We start from the raw sequence: 22,855 nt of genomic DNA, 5'->3' as shown, positions 1-22,855 counted from the left end.
CAGGACACATAGCAGGGAGTTGGAAGCAGAGCTCAGGCTTGGGAGTCAAAGATTCACCACGCCTTTTCACCTACAGTACATCTTGGGGAGGCCAGACATGCGCAGGCTGCCTCAAAGATGAACGCAAAATTAATTTACTTGTTATAGTGCCTATTCATTATAGGCACCATTATATATTCACACGAAAGTGAAGCTACCTGCAGCTTTTCAGACACCACTGCAGGTCTCCCACCCTCGGCCAGCACACAGGAGAGGCAGCTGGCAGACCCAAACTCCGTTAAGCAGCTGTGGTTGTGCAAGCACGCAAAGAGAAAGCAGAGAAAGAGTGGCAGGATGCAAGAGCAGGGAAGGTGCCTGCCAGCAGCAGCCCAGTGTGCCAGGCTGCATCACCTGGAGGCCATCACATGCACGTGCCTGCTCCTCACACAGCTCAGCAGGGTGCAGCTCACTTGCAGCTTCTGCTCCTTTCAGCCTAAGGTGGCTCCTGAGGCTGCACTTGGTAGAGGGAGCTTGAAACAGCTGACTGCAGTTTGCAGCAGGTGGATTATTACACACCCTCCTCAGGGAAGGGTCTCTGCCAGATTCCTTCACAGCAGCAACCACAGAGAACCCTGCTAAGGGTCTTCAGAGGAAAAATGAAGTTTCAGGCACTGATTCATCATCTCAAGGAACCGCTCTCTCCGTTGACCATAGGAGAAATTAAGGAGACAAAGAAGTCACTTTAGCTGGGCAAATAGACTTTGTACTCCTTTAACATTGGTTTCAGAATATGTTTATTATACAGGTGGGATTTCTTCAAAATTACTGATGTCACGTCAGTGAATTCTGCAATAACCTGTTGACTTCCACTCAAGGGCAGAGGCCAGCACAGCTTGGACCAAATTAGTGTAATTTGGAATTCTGAAAACTTTCCTATTTCCCAGCTGTCTGTTGTGGGTTTTTTTCCTGGCACCTTGTCTCCTGTGAAATGCACATATCTATGCTGATCTTTTAGCAGCAGTTTTGGGGTTTGTTTTGTTGGGGTTTTTTTTTGGTGGGTTTTTTGTGTGTTTTTTGGTTTTTGGGGTTTTGGTTTTTTTTGATTGGGCAAACTCAGCTTTTATTTGCAACATCCTTAATGTCATAAGTCTGAAAAATCATGTTAGAAATCATGTTAAACAGAAAGATCACAAGTTTGATGCAGAGATCTTTCCACATAAGAGCGTTCCAATTATTATTACATAAACCCACTCTGTGGACTTGGTTAACCTCATACTGTAACAGTGTTAAACACAGCTCCTAGCTAGACAAGAGACACATGGATTGATGGAAGTTTGATAATCATAAATAATATCTTGTTGAGGCCATGAGCCAGAAGTTAGCACAAGTCTCAAAACAAGCATGGATGGAGGACAGCAGGAGACTTTGACTGGGAATCTCCCAGGCTCTTCCATGCCAATTCTTATCAGATGGGTTTGGCAAAGCCATTCAATCTCCTCTTCTTTCAGAGTGGATGATTACTTTCCAAAAATCACATGGATGCTATGACAGTTAATTAATTATAGCTGTGTTATGCTTTACAAATTTAATTAGTATAAAGAGGATTAGTAGAGAGAAACACTGCACAGAAAATGAAGTTGAACATACACACAGTGCTGGAAAGCCACTGTAGTGAGATAGAAAGAGGAGAAAAATGATAAATAAGGAAAGGGCTTTTGAATAATGAGTTCTTAAGAGGTGTGTATGAAAGAAATGAGCAGTGTGCTACCTTCCAAAGGCAGAGCAGGGGGAAAGGAAATTAAAAATTAGAAGCAAGGCAAGTAAACAAGATGAATAGGTTTGAAATATAAAGTGAAGATAATCATATGGAAAAGATATAATAAAAGCCACCCAGATCCAATAATGGATCTTACTGATATTAGAGGAAAATGGTAGCACACTTGTATTGACCTCACACTATGTCAACACAATACAGCTCTTAACTCCTGAATTATATTGTTAAATAATTAACTGATGAATCATAAGTAAATAATTAAAACCTGGTTTTATAAGCCTCACAACTGAGAAAATAAAACTGTCACAGTGATACCAGATTTTAGCAGAACTGATACCATGGTTAGGGAAAGGGCAAAAAAATTTAATATGTATAGCCAGCTATATAGAGTGCTGGAAGAAGCATCCGGGCTCCATTTCTCCATTGAACAACATAAAATGGGTCATCTGTTACTTAAACCTCCTGTATTAAAGTTGAACCTAAAGAAAGTAGAAGAAAAGATTGCTAATTACTCTGCAAAATACCTAGACCTGCCCTGTTGGAGAGGGTTTGTGATTTGGGGAAGCAGGATTGAAAAGACTGTCACTCTAAAACTCTGAGACAGTCTTGAGTTCGTGTTAAAATATCCTTTCCTCCAATATCCTTAAAATTAAGAGCCATAAAATAAACCCTCACAGTTCAATGGACAATAACTCATAGATATTTAACAATCTTAAGAACAAACAACTTCTAATAATAATTCAAAATAATAATTTTGTTTATTCTTGTAAAAGGAGTACAGTAGACAAAATATAAAAAGATCAGCCTGTGCATCTACAAAGCAAAATAATTCCTTCTCTCCCATGAATATCTCCCATTATTTTCAGATATAGCAAAAGCACATGTACTTCAATTCTAAGCAAGGCAATTAATTTGGATTCTGACAAATCAGAGCCATCAGCCACAGGATTACTTTTATTATGTTTTACAGTGAAAGGACTCTGGGAGCACAGATCCTGCTGTGTAGAGCCATTACATTCCTTCCCGAGAACAAACTGATAGGAATGAAAAGTCTAACAGTAAATAATTATTCCAATAAAGAAATTACAAAAAGCTACAATAGTTACTTAGCTAGACTAATTTCAATTGTTTGTTCTTTCAACATGTTGTTTTAAAATAAATAGAAGACTAATTTTTAGAAAAATCCACTCTCCAGCTTCCTGATGCTTTGTCTTGCAAAACATTTGCCAGCAGCAAAAAATTTAAGAGTCTTTGAAGATCTGGGAGGGGATGAAGCATACCAGGATTCTTCAGCACCCCCAAATAACCCCACACCTGGGGTTAGGCTGACTGCACAGCCTCTGTTAGCCATGTTGGCTAGGACATGTCCTTCAGGATCATCCTGAAGGTTCATGTCTCATGGCCTGGGCCTAGGCAAAGGAATAGAGCTCGTTGTTGAAGTAGTTCTCCAGCTGGTCACTAAGGGACTCAAAGGTGGGCCGCTCATCGGGCTCTGCATTCCAGCACTTCTCCATCATCCTGTAGAGTGGTGCTGGGCACGTCTCCGGCTGAGGAAGTCTGTACCCATTGTCCAGCAGCTGGATCACCTGGTGTCCCGGCATACCTGCAAGCCAAAAGGAGTTCACCAGGCTACTCAGGATCTGCTTCTGGGTGCTGCGTGTTCCTCTCTCTTCAGCACAGAATCACCACAGAATGGTTTGGGTTGGAAAGGACCCTAAAGATCATCGGGTTCAAAGCCCCTGCCCTGAGCAGGGGCACCTTCCACAAGACCAGGTTACTCAAAACCCTTCCTGCCTGGCCTTGAATGATTCCAGGGACAGAGCCTCATCTCTTACTGTTTACCAGCAATTAAAAACCAACTCCAACATTTCCCCACCACCTCACCCTGACTGTGCCAGCTGCAAGGCATCACAAATAAGTTTGTCTGCATGTGAGGCTTTTCTTCCACCATTTGGGTTTGTCAAAAATTTTCAGACATCTATTTAGCTTAAATAGTTTCTAAATTCCTCTAGTCTCAGTGACTATGAAATCTCCTAAGAAAACCTGATCTGAATTTTCCTCACATTTAGAAACTTTTTCCTAAAGTCAGCCCTGTTTCCTCAAGGGCAGCTGGGCAATGGTATCCCTCCTACTCCATCACCACCAGTCATGGAGAAGAAACCATTCATTTCCCTATCTTTGCTATACCTTTATATACTAAGACTATTGTCCTGTTCTCTTCCAATTTTATACTCTTTAAATTAAATCTTGAATTGTGTTAATTTCTTTTCCCTAGATCTCTGATGGTGCTTCCTCTGCACATTATCCACTGCCACCACAAATCAACATAAACTCTTCTAAATGATTACTGAGAACAAACTCCTGAAAGTAATACCAAGTAAGCAAATAGTAAAATGACATTTTCTACTTTTAAGATACAGATGCCTTTGCAAAGGGGTAATACTGAAAGAGTTTTCAGACAATATCCAGAGCTACAGTGTTACATATTTTTTATACTAAAATGATTTATTTATGTGTGTGTGCGTCCATATGTACACAACTATAGTTTATATAAGACTTCAGGATATTTTGCTTTGCTTTTTTTTCTTCAGAACAATTTCACATGAGGTGAGGGTGGGAATCAAAAAGCAAAATCAATTTTCCCTTTTACAGAAAATATCAGTTTGGGACCCTGTGAAATGTAGTTTATGGCAAATGCACTACCCCTCAGGCCTGTACAGACAACATAACTTTTTTTTACTTTAGTTCTTCCCTTGTGTTCTACTCACCAGCGCAAAATGAGTGACAGTCAATCATCTCACTGATATTTTGTGTTATTGGAGCCACAGTTCCTTGAGCATTTCTCACAGTACTAGAAATAATGGCTGCTCTCAGACTACTATATCTACTTTTGAGATTGGTGACATTTTAATTATTTAATTCTTGTGATCCTTTCCTTTATGAAGACTTTTCACTGCAACAATCATACATGAGGGAGGGGGGTAAAAGCACCCTGATTTATTTTTCAGACACCTTATTTCTGAAGTGCTTGTTCAGCGCTTCACACATAATCTATTCTTCCATGAGATATACTAAAAAAAAAATTCAAAAAGGACAGGTTGGGAAACAAAAAACCCTTCCTTTATTTCTTCCCTTTTTCACATTCCAAGAATTGGCATCTTTGATCTGATGATGGAGGAAAATAGCCAGCTGGCTTAGGTGCCTCTGCAGTGCAGATTGATTCCATCAAGAGGAAGCTTGAACGTGTGCTAACCACAGCCTTTGCAAAGCTGCCAGGAGAACCATGGAAGCCAGAAGGCCTGCCCCACTAAATGGACCTCATCTGAACAACCTTCTTCCTCTCTTTAAAATTTTAAACCTTTAACATGCCCCTAGTACAGGCATTCAATCTTCTTTTTTTGTGTTATTCTGAAATCAAGAAAAAAATTAGACATCATTTCTTTAGGTAAAAGTACTTACCATGATAAGGCATCTGCCCATAGGTGATTATTTCAAACAGAAGTATCCCAAAGGACCAGACATCTGATTTAATGCTGAATCTGTTGTAGCGGATTGCCTCTGGGGCTGTCCATTTCACTGGGAGTTTTGTTTCAGTCCTAGCTTCATATATTTTTTCATTTTCTACCTATCGTGGGTAAAACAAACAAGCCTGGTTTCAGACCTGCTTCAGCAAACCACTTAAGCATCTGACTAAGCTCAGCATGTGCTTAATCTTATCTTTTAACGAAACTCTTGTTTTTCAGGTAAGTACCCATTTTCTGAAGTCTACCATGGGATTCAGCTTTGCAGTTGAAAAATGCAGAGGCTTCATCAGAGGCTTTTCTAAAGCATTTATCATTTCAAGCAAGCACACAGCATTGGTGTGGCTCCTGATTAATTATGACTTGCTGCTGTGAATTCTGGACCAGGCATGCAAGATTTCAAAAGTCTGTCAGGAGTGGCAGTGTAAGCATCCTGCTGACACTACAGACCAAATGTCTCTGCGTCTGGTCTACAGTAAAGAGAGAAGGCAAGAGCAAGAGCTAATGGACTTCAGAAGATTTCCTCTGTGATTTATTGTGATGTTGAAGGGTCATTGACTTTGAAAACAGTGGCTTAAGCAGGTTTTAGGGAAGAAAGAATAAACTCTGACTGATTCAAATTAACATATTAGTTTCCCCTGAGCTAATTAATGTAAAGTGTAGGTGAAAGAAGCAAAAAAATTGTTGAGTTGCCAGTTTGTAGAATCATGTCCTTAAAGGTTTATTGCAAGGACATCTAAATTTTGTGAACATTTCTTCTCTCTCTCTCCCACGCATAATTTAGTATATACAAGTCACACCTAAAGCCTCAGTCAAGTTTTTCACTTGCAAATCCAGATGTACATGTACCAGATTTTGCTTTTTTGATTGTTTAAATACAGAATGTATATTTCCTGGCTGCAATGCTCAATGGTTTTGAAAATACTGGTTGTTATAGATTTATATCTCTATACTTATACAGCTGGCATCTTGACCATAACACTAATCTTTGGAAACAAGAAATATATGCATTATGAACATTGTTCATTTAAAAAGATATATTTTTTATGTTAAAGAACTCATAATATTAACTTATGCATATTTAGAACAATCAAATTAAATTAAAAGAATTTTCAAAGTCCCTTGATGCCTTTGTTAAGCCATTATTCTATACTTCAGTATGTAATAAATCCACTTCTGTTATAAACTTCAATTTCTTCAATTCATTGTTTTTGAATGGAAAAACAAAATGAGAAGTAGAAGACTTTTTTCTCTGTTTTTCCTTCTCAGTGCAAGAACATAAATAAATAATAAAATCCAAGCATAGCCTCAGAAATTATGGATTTCATATTGAAATCCATAAAATATAGCAAAATAAATCTTTCCAACATTGATTAAATAATTTTGAGAGGTAGAAAATCTCATTTCTAAACCACAGCTCTTCCAAAGGGATACTTTGGCTGGTGACCCTTGGCATTCTCTGCGTTCAAGGACTAGAGAAAAAAACCAAAACAGTGCAGTGGCAAAGAATTTGCATCAGACTTAAAGCTCTGAGTTCTCACTTTACAAATGTTGCTGTTAGCTGTGGAGAGGAATAAGGTCCTTTTATGATTACTACCTGTGATCACAAGCACCATGGAGGCAGTGGGGAAGAGAACAAGGAGAGAATACACGTCAATACATTTTTATATGCCTTCCCTTACAGGCCCAGGTGTACAATCTTTCCATCATTCCTCTCCATGTTGCAAACACTGTGGATAAAGCTGGGTATTGCCAGAATCCTTCCTGGGTGGCTGGGTGGGAAGCAGACACCGAGATTCTTCAGACTGACGCAAAGGCACAGGACAACTTCTGACCTTGCATGGGATAATGCAGGTAGAAGATACAAGAGAACATGTTATAGGTCCTTCTCTCCCTGGGCTTGCCTTTGTCTTAACCCATCAATTTGGGGCTACAATTCATTCTTTAGCTGGCCTCTTCCACCTTGCTCTCCAGAGTTAGAAGCAGGGACAATTAAGCCTCTCACAACCTACCTTAAAAACTCTTGCAAGTCCAAAGTCTGCCACTTTGTAAACATTGTGCTCACCAACAAGAACATTCCTGGCTGCCAGATCCCGATGGATATAGTTCTGAGATTCAAGGTATGCCATCCCAGAAGCTACCTGAGCAGCCATGTCTATTTGATGTGTCAGGGAGATTTGAGAGCCTCCATCTTCTGTTTAAAAAGGAGATGACAAGAACAATGTAAGAACAACAACAAGATGCTGATTTCAGACATAAATAACTGAAAACCAGCCTGGTTAAAAAAGCCAACACAAATAAACCAAATCATGCAATACAATAAAGTAACAGCCCAGCCAAATGACAGAGATTACTGAATGACATTACTTATTTCCCAATAACTGAGTAACAATGCTTGTCCCATCTTCTCTAAAACAGTAGATACTACATGCAGGAATTAATCTAGGCCAGGAAGGAGCTGCTGATGCAGTCCAAAGAGGAAATCTTTTATCTACAGATAGTAACATATTATGCACCTTTCCGACGTTTAGGGTTCATAAAACTGTTCCAAATAGTAAGAGTTAATGTCCGTACCCAGTGCTTGTAGCTAGAGCTGACTAAAGATGGAAAAGCACAAAATTATCCTTGTTCCCTGTTCTCCAATGATTCTGACTAGGAAAAATACTGTCTGCTGTCAAGTATAACTCATTTTCACTTTCCAGTCCACTTGACTGCTTCACGCTGTTATCTCTGTTGTCGCTACTCAGGAGTAGGACTCCTGGAGATGCTTTTAAGCTGCCTCCTTCTCCAGTAGAACTTTTTGAAGCAATGTGCATGTCATTCCCACCATCAAATTCCAGAAATTGAGATTTGGCAATTGAAGGTCATTGTTCAAACAATGTAGTAGAAGAACTTTGAGCTGAGCAACTTGCCTCTAAAAATTAAGGAAAGCCTCAGGCCATGAAAAACTGCAGCCAAAAATTGTAAGATGGGTAACAAAAAAAAAAAAATTCATCGGAGTATAACACATTAGAGTACAAATTTGTAGCATTTTGGGAACAGCTAATCAAACTTCTCAATGCAAAGAATTTAAACCAGGAGGTAATTGATTGTAAACTAAATCAGTATTACATTCAAGAACCACTTCATACAATCCCAAATGCTGCAGCACTGAAACATGGCTTTCTATCTCTGTAGCATCTAACACTCAAAACAATTTCAACTTTGTTTCAGAACCTTAATATCAAAAAGCTGAATTCTTGCTGCTAGGCTTATCGGCAGTTCTTTGTCATCAGCTTGGTGACTTTTACTTACTGCCTCTGTGTTAGAGGAATAAAATTTTTGTAGCTGGCAGTTTTCTCTCACTTATTTTTAATTGATTTACAGTGATAGCATGTCTTAGTATTGTTTTAAATAGCCTTCTCCAGTTCTGGCATTTTATTTAATGGAACTTTTTCATCCCACCTTACCTAGTGTAAACCTACCATGTTTCCATTTAAAGCCATTCCCCTTGTCCCGTAAAAATTCCCTCTCCAGCTCTCTTATAGGCTCCCATTAGGTAGTGGAAGGCTACTCTAATCTTACATCTAACTAGCTAGCTATAGATATAGATATGTTTATATAACTTTCACACTCAAAATCAGGCACTACTGCGGAATTTATAAATTTATAAATAATCCCATGGATCATTTATAAATTGATCAAGAAAATGTAGCGCCTCCATGTCCTTTTTTACTAATATTTTTTGACAAAACCCTCAACCTCATATGAAAAATTTATTAGAGAAAATATTAAAGAAGTCTTGGGATCTGCACCCTGTTCTAAGCAATCTCTCATAATCGGTCATATAGAAAAGACAGGAAAATATTCTCATTGACAGATGTCTGACAATAAAAAAAGAGAAAAATAAATAAGCAGCACTTTCTCCAGTAATGGCATTGCCTCCACAATAATTCACTGAATTTCAAGACTGCATACCTGCCAGAACAAGCCCCAGGCCCATCAGAATTGATAAAAGCACTCATACATTTATGAGAATTTCATTCACTTCCAATAACAAAGAAAAGTTTTCAGGTGCATTTTTCTCATACTGAGGGCAGCTCAATAACTCTGCATAGCAGTGCTCATCAAGAACTCTCCCAAAGTACATTTACAGTGTGCACAGGGAATTCCCATGTCCATCATTATTAAGTAGCTGTCATTATGGGGAAATGTGATAGTAACTGTGAATAAAATATTAGGGACTTCTAAAGCTGGAAAAGCATACCATACAGTTCTAGGAGGGGAATAGGAACAAAGAATATCTCTGGACTTTTCTCCACTCTAGTTTGCTTTATTTACCCATAGTGCTCACAGAGACAGAAGCTTTCTGGAAATATTTTCCTGTTTCCTGCAGAGGCTGAATCTCAAGAAAACTTACCAGGAGCTGTGCACTCCAGCTGATATAGATCACTTCCAGTCACAGAGCTCTACACGAGCTTCAAATATCTTTCCTTTTTACTCTCACTGGCAGCAATGACTTTTCTCTGACCACAATACCTATCAAAACCCTTGGATCTCTGCCTCCACCTCTTAGTTCTGTGCTCCTCCCTGTGCATCCGTCATCAGACCAGGAGGGATACCACTAGACTGGGTTTCAACTGGACAATTTTATGGATATCTTGATGGCTGCCTGGAAACCAGCTGACTTTCCACAGCCTCTGGTGAAGACCTACAGGAGTGGGCACTTAGGCAAGGAGCAGGGTGCTGTGCATATGCTGGCAGCTGATCCACACACAGGCTGCAGAGCTGATGTTCTCTGGACATGTTTACTCTATGCACACTAACAGGCCAAATTTCACCTCTGCAATAGCTGTGACTCATCCTGGCTTTCTCAGAGCTATTCTCCAGTGCAATAAATGTTTCCATGCACAGTAATCATTTCCTGATGTGCCAGGCTCTTTCAATCAGATAAGCTGCAATCTGCACACAAAGGCACCAACACCAAAGATGAGGATTTGAAGGAAATTTGTGCCTTGCTACCTCTGGCCAGCAAATGCCTACAAAACTGTGGATGATCTGGCCCAAGGTCGTGGCAGACCCACCCTGGGCAGTTCCTGGTAGGTCTGTCTCTGTGTCAGAGATTTCTTTAGCTGTAATTGTGCGTGGACAGACCCTCATTTAAAAATGGTTCCACAGAGAAGATGGGGGAAGGCATGTGTCATGGTAAATGCTGTCTGTGGTATTACACAGGGCTCTGCTTTATGGGCTGTAAACAGAGAAGAAATTCAGCATGACAACCGTGGCAAACATTTTGTCTTCAAGAAATCATTACAGCTTTAAAGACAGACATCTGCTAAACTGAAAATGGATAGCAACACTAGAATCAAGAATTTCCCAGTAACAGGAGTGAGCTTAAAAGTGCAATCATTATGCTAGTCTGTTCCAGGCTGTACAATTTTATTTTTAATTATTATTTGCCTTCAAAAGAACATTTTGAAGTGCTACTGAGATAAAAGCCCTGATGAGATAGGCAAGGGACAAATTTGTAGTGAAAAGCTATCCCTGACTAGTAATAGTTTTCAAAGCTGTTAAGTACATTTTGTGGAAGTGCTTCTATTTCATGTCAAACATGATGACCTATCCTTCTGGATACTTATATTTTTATTCCTTTGTGTATGTTCCCATCTACTCCTAGAACTGGATGAAAAAATATGAGCCATTATAAGGCAAGAATCAGACTGTGGATGTGATTCTTTCCTACTTTTCAAATATTTTGGTTGTCAAAAATTCATAAACCTTTCTGCTTTTCTCACCCCCACACATGACAAATAATGCAGCTTTTACATTAAACCAGGGTGTTGTACTTCTATCTTTTATGTTAGTGTATTTACTAAACTGCAGCACCCTTAAAATGAGTTTAGAGTGATTTGCTTACTTTTAAGGTATTCTAGAAGACTTCCATATCTCATCAGCTCGGTAATAATATAAATTGGGTCCTCCAAAGTGCAGACAGCATAAAGCTGTATAAGCTTTGGATGTCTCAAGTTCTTCATTATTTGTGCTTCCCTCAGAAAGTCTTTTGGATCCATTGAACCTGAAACAACAGCATATAACAAAACCAAGGTTATTAAAGGGCTTTCTACCAGCAATCTTAAGGGAGTAACTGATATTGTTTTCTGTCTTTGAAAGTACATTAACATCTCAAATCTTCACAGTTCCCACAGAAAACAGACAGTGCAGCTGAAACAAACATTTAATGAGTGAAACATGCCAGTTATGTAGGGACAGAGAACATATGTGTCCCAGCCACCAGAAATATAAAGGCTAAAATCAACCACCCCCAGGACTCCCCCAAACAGGAAAAAAAAGAAGTGAGGCTAGAATGCTAAGGGATACATTTTAAATACACAACTGGTTAATGAAAGGATCAGAAACTGAGGTGAGAGTGTCTAGGTAATGAACATAAAATTTCTGAGAGAAAACTAGTGCTGCAATAAAAATTTGTTGCACTATATTTTCAGCTTCACCAATTAAAGCCTGAAAGCACTGAAATCAGTTTAGCATATGCAGAGATGATGCGTGCATTTTATATACATACAAAAACAAATAGCTATTTATAATGAGCATGCAATAGCAACCCTATCAGAAATACCAATGTATGCACAGATGTAACATTAATTTTACAATCCCTTAAATACCAAAGTGTCTTAACAGCAAATGATGCCAACTTTTTGAGTGTTACATAAGATCATAACATCTCTCGTTCTATTCATATATATAGTGAACCAAGGCAGCGACTATGTCAAAGAAGCAGTCAGAAATGGCACAGGAAGCTAGTCATGGCAAATGCAGGATTAAAGGTCATATGTCCTGAATAGGGGATTGATTAGGAAAACATGAATAAATAAAGAATCAAAGCTTTCTAGATGAATGATCCAGTAGTGATCAGATTTTGTCAGATGTTTGAGGAAGTTGGTGAATAATATCTCCTTCAAAATCTTGTACATGCAAATGTGAAATTATTTAACTACTCACAGGTCTCCTTCCTCCCAAATCAAAATACTTTAATTAAGAAAATATTACAGTTAAGATTGGAGAGGAAAATATCTAATTATCCAACTTATTCTGCTCTATGCCATGTTTAAAAACAAACTCATCTTACTCAGTTAGGTAATCTATAAGGTTCATTTGGGAGTTTGATTGTGTTCCAAACATGGATGTTTAAATTAAGTGAAACTCTTGGAGGATGTTAAATGGCTCAGCAATAAAATTCCAACCAACTATCTGTTCTACAAAAAACACTAGAAAATCAGCCTGTTCACCCAGCACCTACCTTGAATACCACCTCCTGAAAAATGTCCCAGCCTATTTTCCAAAACATAGGAATGATGTGTGATATCTTATCCTCACATCAATACAAGAGGAATGATTCAGAAATGCTCCCAACATAGACTTTATGAAAAAAGAGCCATTTGACATTGCTACTTGGGAGAGCAAAGATTACATTGCAAGGATCAGGTACTCCTCACTTCCATTTCCTCATACTTCCCTCGGCAATCCCATATTGCCCAATTTGGTGAGACTTCATAGGATGTCATTAGGAGGAGTGGTCAAAGTATTTGGATTTCCATCAATAAATGGCAAGCAACCAATAATACAGCTCCTCAACAGGTACAAGCTACACTCATTTTCTTTACTCACTGTCAGAGGAAAGTGGGGGCCTGCACAAAGAGTGAATGATCACACCTGGTCTGGATAAAGCAGAAATTGTGACAGGGAGAAAACCCAAAACATCTCTGATGCTTACTCTACATCCTTTTCTTGTTTAGAACAGCACAATCTTTAAAGATTTACTCAAACATTTCACCAATTCTAGATTTAAAAAAAATAATTTATAAGGTCGTCTTTATAGGGTTTGGACTCACTTTGATATTTATTTAAAATTTTGCCCCATTTGCTTACTTGTTTCAAGATATATGCATTGTCATAAAAATCAACCTAAAATCTACAGCTGCATGGTGTGAAGCATTCTGCCTCCAGAAGCAAATGCATCAGCGTGAATTATGATTTAGCATCAGTGCCAAGATTTGACAAGTTGATCCTAAAAAGGATGAACTACTTGCTCACTTAGGGTCTACCAAATCATGGACCCTCTATGGATCATTATACAGGATTTCTTCACACCATAGAATTTGACAGTCTGATTTGTTCCCACCATCAAAGTTTGCCTACAAGGAATTTCTCAATTTAATCATGCTATAAACTTCTCCCAATAAACTGAAACCAAGCAACATGTTTTTCAGATATGACAACTTTCAATAAATTGATCAAGAAGGAAGTTTTCCATTAGCTGAATAGCTGCAAATCTTTTTCTACACTGTAAAAGCAAATAACAGTGACAATAATGATAACAAACCAGAAAAAGATCAATAAGTATTTCCTGCATGTTTTACAGAGCATATGTAACCTTCAGTTTTACTTAGTTTATATCTTTAAATAGCACAAGTAGCAGACAGTGCCTCAATCCCCCACAGCCCTGTAGATCTTATATTGTACCTCATAAGACTGGATGCCAAATGAAAAAAAAATAAAAGTGCCTTTATGAGTGTTCTGCCTAAGATTATGTTTCAGCGACTGAATAAGCAAATTAAAAACTGCCTCTAAAAGAAACCAAACATACTTGTTACAAATTAGCTGGATAAAGCCTGTCACAATAGTGGCAAAGAATTTACAGTACATCCCTTTGAGGCAGGAAACACATGCCAAATGGAGTTTCAAATAACTGAGGGGGGTTTAACTTGTAGTGGAATATGTATGTTTTTAATGAAATACACATTTTCACCTGTTAGTAGTAAACACAAAATAAAGAGCAGGTTACTGTAAGTAGAAACGACTTGGTCATGAAACAATTAGTTAACATAAGCCTTTATTGAAACAAGTGGAGGTTTCTTTTGTGTAAGATACCAGTTTGGGAGTAAATTTATCAGGACCTGAAGAAAATATGGTCTTGATAATCTGTTTTTTGAATGAAAAATGTTTTTCTAAATGTCAAAGCCATTCTCCAGAACAAAATGTTGGAATCTCTTCCTTTGAGATGTTCTATGTTGTGCTGCTCTGCCAGGAATCACCTCTAACTTAAGCCTACTTAAAACAGATATATCAGTTCTGATTAATTTGTCTTTGAAAATATTTTGTTCTGGATCTGAGGAAGCTTCACATTCTAAGATAAACACTGATAGCCTGGAAATGAGTCAGAGAGGAAGGTTAGTTATTTTCCAGATTCTATTTGCCTAAATGTAAATGGCCCTTAAACGTTTGAGAAACCCACCACAAGACTCGTTGTTTGCAACTTTTCAATAAACCTTTCCAAATTGCTTCAAAGTACTCTTGTACTTTAGAAGAACCTAGCCCTCTAAGTAAAGTTTATAGAAAATTAATTTTTATGAGGAGACTGCATTAAGCATATAACTATGATCTTCTGAAGAATTTTATGAGTAATAAAGAAATAAAGTTTAAAAACTAAGTATTTGGCAACACAAGAAATTAAAATCACCTATTCATATTAACAGATGAATAATATATGTTTCTGGATGTTTTCAAGCAGCTTTGTCACCATACAGAAGTAAACTTACATATTAGTTTAAGGGCACATACTGAATAAACGGAATAAAAAAATCTCTTTTGTTTTCAGGGAAACTGGGGTACTTCCCTGAGGGAAAAGCTTTTTACACTGCATATGTGTTAAAGAGATGACAAATTAGAGAAATGAAAATGTTACGAAAAGCTCCACTGACAGTACCAACCCAGACGCTATTTTGGAAAAGCCTCCTGAAAAAAAAAAAATGCTTGGACAGTTTCCATGCAGAGAGAAGCTTGGGAGATGCTTTACAACGTGATAATGACAAATGTATGCATCAGCTTCAACAGGCATAAGGAACTTTATCAGATACAATTAATTGGTGATGATAGATGTCTGCTTCACTTGCTGACAGCTGGAGAAGCAAGCTAGCCCAGACAATAGGTTCTAGAAAATCCATCACACTCAACATAGGACAAAGTGCAAATCCCTGCTGCAATGATTTCCACTTTAATAGAAAAATTCAGTGTCTCAGTGAGGAAATAAAAACAGAAATGTGAAATGACATGTTCAGGGACCTGCATCAAGATAGTATTCTGCAGAGCCAAAACCAGAAATAGCAACTGCTGGTTTCTAGACTGTTTTCCTATCTACTGATCCCTGCACCTCTCTGAAAACTATGGGTCAACAGCTCAAAAGTCAGAGGCAGAGATGTTCTTACGTTTTGTTTTTTCATTCACACATTCATGGCTATGGCTGTGGCTGGTAAAATGTCACAGATGTCTCCAAAGCAGAGACAAGTGAACCAGTGAACAAATAAGAGAATTATTTGAACGAAAGCATCACATTACTGCTGCTTTCTGTATACAGTCACACTGATCAACAGATTGTAAAAGGAATAAGGAGAGGTAATGGGCAAGACATTGACAATGGTATTTGAGAGCAAAGAGTGGAATGATCTCAGATATTTTCAGTTGTTGTAATTGTGCTGGAGAGACAAGGGGTGGATTCTGTGCAAATTGTTGACTTTGGTTTTGTGATTATGGTGTTTTGCTTTTGTTGTGGACAATTCTTTTTCTGGACATAGGATTTGAGGTGTAGCCTCACCAGCACTGAACAGAGAGGGACAATGGTCTCTGCCCTGGTCTCCCTGGCCACACTATTGCTGATTCAGGCCAGGATGCCACTGGCATCATTGATTTTAAGCCTTTTAGTAGCAATAGCTAGAGATTAGTTTAAGTCCAGAAAAAAATTGTTTGAGAAATGAGAAGGACACTATATAACAAGAAACTGCATTTAGCCTTTCTAAAGACGACTGAAAATCGATTAAACAAGAATGGAAAGAACAATTAATACATTCGAATGGGCTTTTATTTTATTACAAGAAGACATAGCAAGGGTTAAAAAGAAGACATCAGGAAAATTCAAATGTGAAATTAGGTGCAGATTCTTACAATTCCTTCATCTTAGGACTAGAGGACTTCTCATTATTGTGTAGTCAAGAACAAGCTGTGTTTTGGTTAAATATAAATGCTAATCTCAGCAGAGGGATGATGTGTAATGGCATATAACAGTAAAGTATTCTGACTATATATGGTCTAGAACAGATGTACAGTGCAAAATAATGCTCAACAGATAAACCCAAAGTAACAGAAATCCTTTCTGGCCTGAAGGCCTATAAATCTATGACATTCTGATTGCATTATACTCTTCTCTATTGTTCACCATGTGATTACCCATGATCAACCTGCTCCTGCTTGGTAATAAGAGCATTGTTCCATTTCACAATTTCTCTGGTGGTAAAGCCTTTTTAGCAGAGCCCTTTCCATCTCAGCCCCTTACATTTGTCAGATCACTTTGAGTTTAACACACACCTCTGTGTGTTTTTCTGATGACTTGCTTGTCCAGAGAGTCTACACTGTAAAACAGATTAGTAAAAAGTCTGTAGTTTAAAATACACCCCCTCCTGCCCCAGTGTGAAGACAAGAGATTTAGATCTTTGAGCCAAGAGGCAGGAGAGGTGTATTTTACAGAGTGTTACACTTGAAGCCTGAAACATTGCTTATGTGAATATTGGAAGCTTCAGTGATCAACAGTATATATTTCTTGATTACTCATTAACCATTAAATTTTTCATTCCTTTATCAACTTTATGTTATGGCGAATGAAATTACCTACCCTATCCTTTGCTGAAATTTTATTAGTACCAAGATAAACATTTGTTACTCAGATTAGGGTGAGGGTATTGTGGTTTGTCTTTAATTAGTGAAGTGTTATTCCTCATGAGTAACAATGAGAACAAGCTATGGAAAACCAATGTGCTGATTACTGTAAGGCACTCCAAATGCCTTTCACTATACAGTGAAAAACAATGTATAAAAGAGGATAATTCCCTGAAGAAGTGATACTACAAGGTTAATTGCTTACATTTGTGACTGAACTGTTTTTGTAGAATGAGATAGTTCACAAAGTACAGTGATAAGAAATTCAACATTAACTACATAATTTATCAAGACAGCTTTGGGAGTCAAAGTCTTCATTCTGAGCAGCACTATGTGTGACGTTTGGCTTCCTTATCAAAGTGTTAGGTCACAAACACTCTGCCATCCAAGCGCTGCATCCAGGTGGGGCTTCTGTCTGCCCTAACTCAATACAACCCAGCATGCAATCAGTGAAACTACTGCTGTTGACCTTAGCAAGAATCAGACTAGAGTGGAAAAAACGGAGATAGAAAATGTATTGATTAATTGAGCCCTTTTTCCCAGGTGAACTATGATACTACAAAAAGAATCACAGTTGAAGGAGTTTCTTCCATTATACTGTGCTAGTCTATACGTGATAACAAGTTTGCAGTGAGTCTTATATTTATTACAGTGAAAAAGAGATTTCAAGCTGGTTTCTGTTTGCTGAGTCACTAGGGAGATGCACCTGTTCAGTGAAAAAAGTATTGTCTTTCATATGAATTATAGAAGGTCTTCAGTCTGAACAGATTTCATATTTTCAGTTAAGCAGAGGGAAAAAAAAAAGGGGGGGGCTTATTTTCTTTTAGTTTGCATGTCCCAAAACACAAAAGATATCCTGATACAAGAGAGCCTTGAAACATATGCTTAAATTCCTCCCTGCTCAAGAGACCATTCAAGCAGTGCTCAAGCATATTGATGTTATATTGAATCAAAAGTCTGAATCTGTTCTGCTTCCTGAATCAGGTTCATTAGTGCCCAACACAAGCTTTTTCCAATTAACTACAGCTCCTGTTGTTATCTCTTTTTAAAAAACATGTATATCATCCAAGCTGCCTCTCTTATCTATGTGGTTCTTGCCATCTGCTGGTAGATATTTTATGTTGTCAATTGAAAATGCACAAATTACTTGAAGTTAATGAAACATAATTAAGAAAAATGCTAAAAACTGTATTAGTCACAATCTTACATTACATGCAAATAGTGAGTGTAAATGTTGTGTATCAAAAGCTTTAAAAAATTTGATTCAAGCAATACTAGTATTAAAGCACTCCTTAAGTACAAACTTAGCATAGTAAATAGTCTATATGACCAAAGAAATCACTGCAGTATAGCACCTAATCCCTAGAAAAACCCTACATATGACAAACTGCTTGTAAATTAATTACTTCACCTACAGATTTTTCAATCTACAGTTACTCACTTCCACACAAACAATACCGTAAAAAATAGGTACAACAAAACAACTCTTGTGTGTTGCCTTTTTATGTGATACAGATGTTGAATTAATTCAGCTCATCTAGAAACAGAAAACTGTATGAAATTCTAATTAAAAAACCAAAGACTATCTAGACCTAGAGCTTTACTAATCTTTATGTCTAGGTGTGTGGATTTTAAGAATTAATGCATATATACAGATAGGGTCTGTTTGCTGCAGCATTTAAAAAGTAAAGGAGCACTCTTGCTAACAGCTCATTAACATTTAAGAATAATTCACATACCTGGTTTTAATGTTTTGATTGCCACAGGGGTAGTATTATTCCACAGACCTTCCCATACTTCACCAAACTGACCATATCCTAATTTTTTCACAAATTTCAGAGATCGTCGGTCTATCTCCCACTGATCAACAGTTTTGTAAGATAAATCAAAAGTAGCAGGAGTTTGTATCTTGTAAAAGAAAATAAATAATACACTTCAACAACATATACTAATCATTGTTAACTATTTCATGTAAAGCTGGAACAGATATAAATAATGTTTCCTTAGAGTATACACATGCAATAAAGTGAGCCAAGAACATAAAATACAACCCTCATACTGGGTGCTCTTTGTTAGAAATTAGAAATACACTAAAGAAAATATCCTCCCATGAAAAGCAAAAATTGGAAATCATCCCTCTAGCAAGCTTTTTGAACAATGACATGTTGGTTGCCAGAACCTTATGGTTTTGTCTCAGTAATTACATATGGACAGCTAGAGTTATGAAGTTGGAGATTTCATCTCCATATGTATTTATAAAAAGTTATTCACAAATCATGATCTGGCATATTCCACCCCCCAAACACTTGATGATTTTTTTCAAAATGGTACTTTATTATGTATTTGTCAACCTCAAGAATGAAACTGTAACACTACCCAGAACTTCCTGAAAACAAGCAGATCATTAATATTCTGAAATGGTAGAAGCAGATATGGGGTTAACACTTTCTGGCAGATATCTGATGAGTTAGCTCACAAAATATAGTTTGCATACTGTAGCATCCATGCCTTACCTTTAGGCATGGCTGTCCGAGCAACACACAGAGGCCATCACTGTTCTTGCTGTAATAGTCAACCAACTTATTCAAAGTTTTAAAAGTTTTCCTTCTGGTTAGGAAAAAGCTTCCATCCATCCTTTTGATCCTGTAGTGCTTCACAGATGTACCATCAAAAACTAAAAAGATTTAAATATATTAAGTGTCCAGGAATTATTGAAGTGGTACAATATCATTTATACCCAAACCATCACAATGTTCCTAAATATATTTATGAGGACCTTAAAATAAATTATTTTAGTTCCCAAATATGACAACTATAAAAAAGCCTCTTTAAAACCAAAGCCCATTGTTCAGATAGCTTAACACATCTTGTCTATCAGTCTCCAGCTATTCAGATTTGGAGATTCTCCACCAAAAGAATTGATGTAGAAGTACATAAATATATCTTCTGTGAGGCAGCTCATGTTTCCCCTGTTTGAAGACACCAAAACCAGCCAAAAGCATCCAACTGACAGCAATCATTTAGCCAGTTTTTAATATTTCCTTTATCCTCCTTTATTTTAGTGTTAACATTCCAAATAGCAGCTGCTGGGCTGGCAGGCATTTTAGAGGAAGCAGATATACCCTCCACATAGCCACAGTTCTCTGAAAAGTACTCACATCTTCCAAGGGTTTTTTTTTATTTTGCGCCTGTTTGGAATATGTAAAATTCAGGTGAATAATGCTGTGTTTCATGCAGTTGATCAATTCCTTTTCAGTGGAATGTTTTTTATTCTAATCTGTTGTGTCTTAATAAGACTATTCCTCATATCCTGTAAGTTATCTGCTTATCATGACAGCCAGTGTCCCTCTCTGTGACCATTGGAGCACTCCTTAGATGTGTCAGAAAAAAGGCTGGGCCACTGCATGCTGGGGCTAGACACGGACCAGCACAAGATCAAAGAGAGACAAAAAATGTATAAATCACACACACACAGAGACACACACACAAAAAAAAGTTTGGAGACCACTAGTTTAGAGATCTTTACAAATTAATATCAGTAGAAGCAATAGCAGGCTCAGAATCATCAGAAAGGGCAGTTCAGAAGAGCTGAAAAGGTATTTAGTCACTTATGTGGGTGTAATTTCCTAGACCCTCCATTGTTTAGACATCACTGTCCATGTTCAATGGGCAGTAGACAGTTTATATTGCATACAGAAGGGTAACCGATTTTGCTCCAAAGAAGTCCACAGCTGTTAGCCCTAACATAAACAGTGTTCCACAATAAACCTAGAAGACAGATTCTTTATACTGTACCTCTGTATGCATCTTGGCAATAGCTTTGATTATAATAGCAGAAGAATATGTGGCTGTATTGTATGTAGAAAGCATATAGGATTGGTTGCATGAAATAACCAAAGCTGATGGAAGAATAATTTCTCTCACCACCAAAGTGATGAAATGAAAGAGAAAATCTCTCCTTCCTTAAGTACTATTGTGGATGATTAAATATTTTTTCACTGTACTGTGCGATTGTCATCCAAGACCACCAGAGAGCAGACAGGAGCTTTTCAAAATACTCCACCTCGGGTAGTATTTTTAGGAATCTGGGAACTTACGATTCTCCATGAGGACAGGAATGGGAATATTTGTAAACAAAATCCATATTACAGTGCACTTTTCAAATTATATTTCTTTTTGAATTAACACCCATAATTACTATCTTTTAACTGCAAAATTTATGAATGCTTTTGTGATTTGCCATTTGGAAATAGTGCTGAAGCAAAATGAAGGAAAGAGTAATTCAGTAATAACGGACTGAAAATGTAATGACTTTTCCAAAGTTCACAGGAAAATTAATCCAGACAAATTAATTAGTCTTTATGATGCATTGAACAAAAGGCCAGTAGGATGACTGTGTTCCAGTCTCAGCTGTATATCACAAGTAATAGTAGTTTGACTACCTGATTTATTTATTAGCAGTATTATAACTATTATTTGTGAAGTAGCTAACATTAATAATGCAAGAGCTGGTTTGAAGGATGTGCTCTAATTTCTTAAATGAGCCTTTTACAAAGCCTTATGATTGACAGCACGCAGGTCAGGTGGTGATTTGCATGGAGAAGCTGAAGAAAATTTCTGCACTGATAATTTCTCATAATAAATAGCTGAGATTAGTGCAGTATTTGACAGGGGGTTGTTTACTTTTATTTTAGGGCCGAGTTTGGCTGTATAAGTCCTGCAGCACACACTTGGATTTCTGCAGCATGGTGTGGCTCCTCTTCCAAAATTATACAGAGCACATATCACTCAGGAAAGAGCTATCCATAACCCCTTCCAGTCACCTCTACATCCATGCCAGACTACTAACCAGGACAGGATTGTAATTTCAGTCTCACACAGCTTGACAGTAACTGGGTTTGAATACTGCAGAGATTTTCTCCTCAACTTGCCTTTCCAAAAGAATTACAGCTCCCCATTAGATTTCTACATGGTTTCAGTCTAGCAAAAGGATTATCCTCTCCCAGCTATCCATCTTCACATGATAGGTTAAGCAGAAGTAGATTTTGCCACCTGAAGAATGTGAATAAAATAATTTACTACTTCTTCCCCAGGGCACAAAAATTTATGGTGGCATCAGCAGAGTCCACACCTTCACCAAATGAGTCATGGAGACACTAATGTTCCATTACTGCCAAAAACAACGTGTCCCAACACAGCTCCTGGGAACAGTTCCCCCCCCAGCACTCGCCATGCACTGCTGCCACCAGCACCTCTGCTCTGACTCCATGCCCAGAGTGGATGTGGGAGGAAGGTGACTCACGAGATCACTGTCACCAGCACAGAATGGATGCAGAGGCAGATCCAAGATCACCCTCTCAGTTACAGCCATAATTTTGTCAGTTCTGTGAATCTGCTGCCTTAAACAACTACCTGTTTTTCCTACGCTGGAAGCCAGGAGGAAAACACACAACATTCTATTAGGAGCATGGAAAAAATAGCTGAAGAAAACACAAACCATTTACATTGTTATTTAATGCAATAAGTCTTTCAGATACCATTATTCAATAATGGGCTAAGTACAGAGCCTCCTGCTATCATTGGCAATGACACACAATTAAGCTGAGCACATCTAAATTATAGCTTTTAATTAAAATGAGGCAACATCTAAGATGGCACCAACATGTTTAAAATTTAATGCATTTCACACCAGATGCTGGAGTCATCAACATAAAAATCTGTCGACAACATGTGCATTTTTAAAATGGAAAAACCTATTTTTGAAATGTCAAACACCCTAAATTTATAGTAACACATGTCAGGGGCCTATCTGGCTTGATGA

At 37.8% G+C, this 22,855-nt stretch overlaps 1 protein-coding gene across 1 annotated transcript in view; it reads right to left on the bottom strand.

Annotated features, from left to right (window-relative positions):
- Positions 1-3,162: 3,162 nt before the first annotated feature.
- FRK (fyn related Src family tyrosine kinase) overlaps positions 3,163-22,855 on the bottom strand; it is a 45,094-nt gene continuing 25,401 nt past the window's right edge. Inside the window, exons 3-8 of the mRNA XM_030945158.1 lie at positions 19,548-19,708; positions 18,774-18,942; positions 11,171-11,329; positions 7,287-7,468; positions 5,213-5,378; positions 3,163-3,356 (exon numbers count right to left, since the gene is read on the bottom strand). Coding sequence (XP_030801018.1) covers positions 3,163-3,356; positions 5,213-5,378; positions 7,287-7,468; positions 11,171-11,329; positions 18,774-18,942; positions 19,548-19,708 — 1,031 coding nt within the window. The remainder of the gene's footprint in view (positions 3,357-5,212; positions 5,379-7,286; positions 7,469-11,170; positions 11,330-18,773; positions 18,943-19,547; positions 19,709-22,855) is intronic.

Source organism: Camarhynchus parvulus, chromosome 3 (assembly GCF_901933205.1).
Source record: "Camarhynchus parvulus chromosome 3, STF_HiC, whole genome shotgun sequence".
NCBI lineage: Eukaryota > Metazoa > Chordata > Aves > Passeriformes > Thraupidae > Camarhynchus > Camarhynchus parvulus.
Note: the sequence above shows the minus strand (reverse complement) of the source record. Positions and strands in the feature narration are given on the sequence as shown.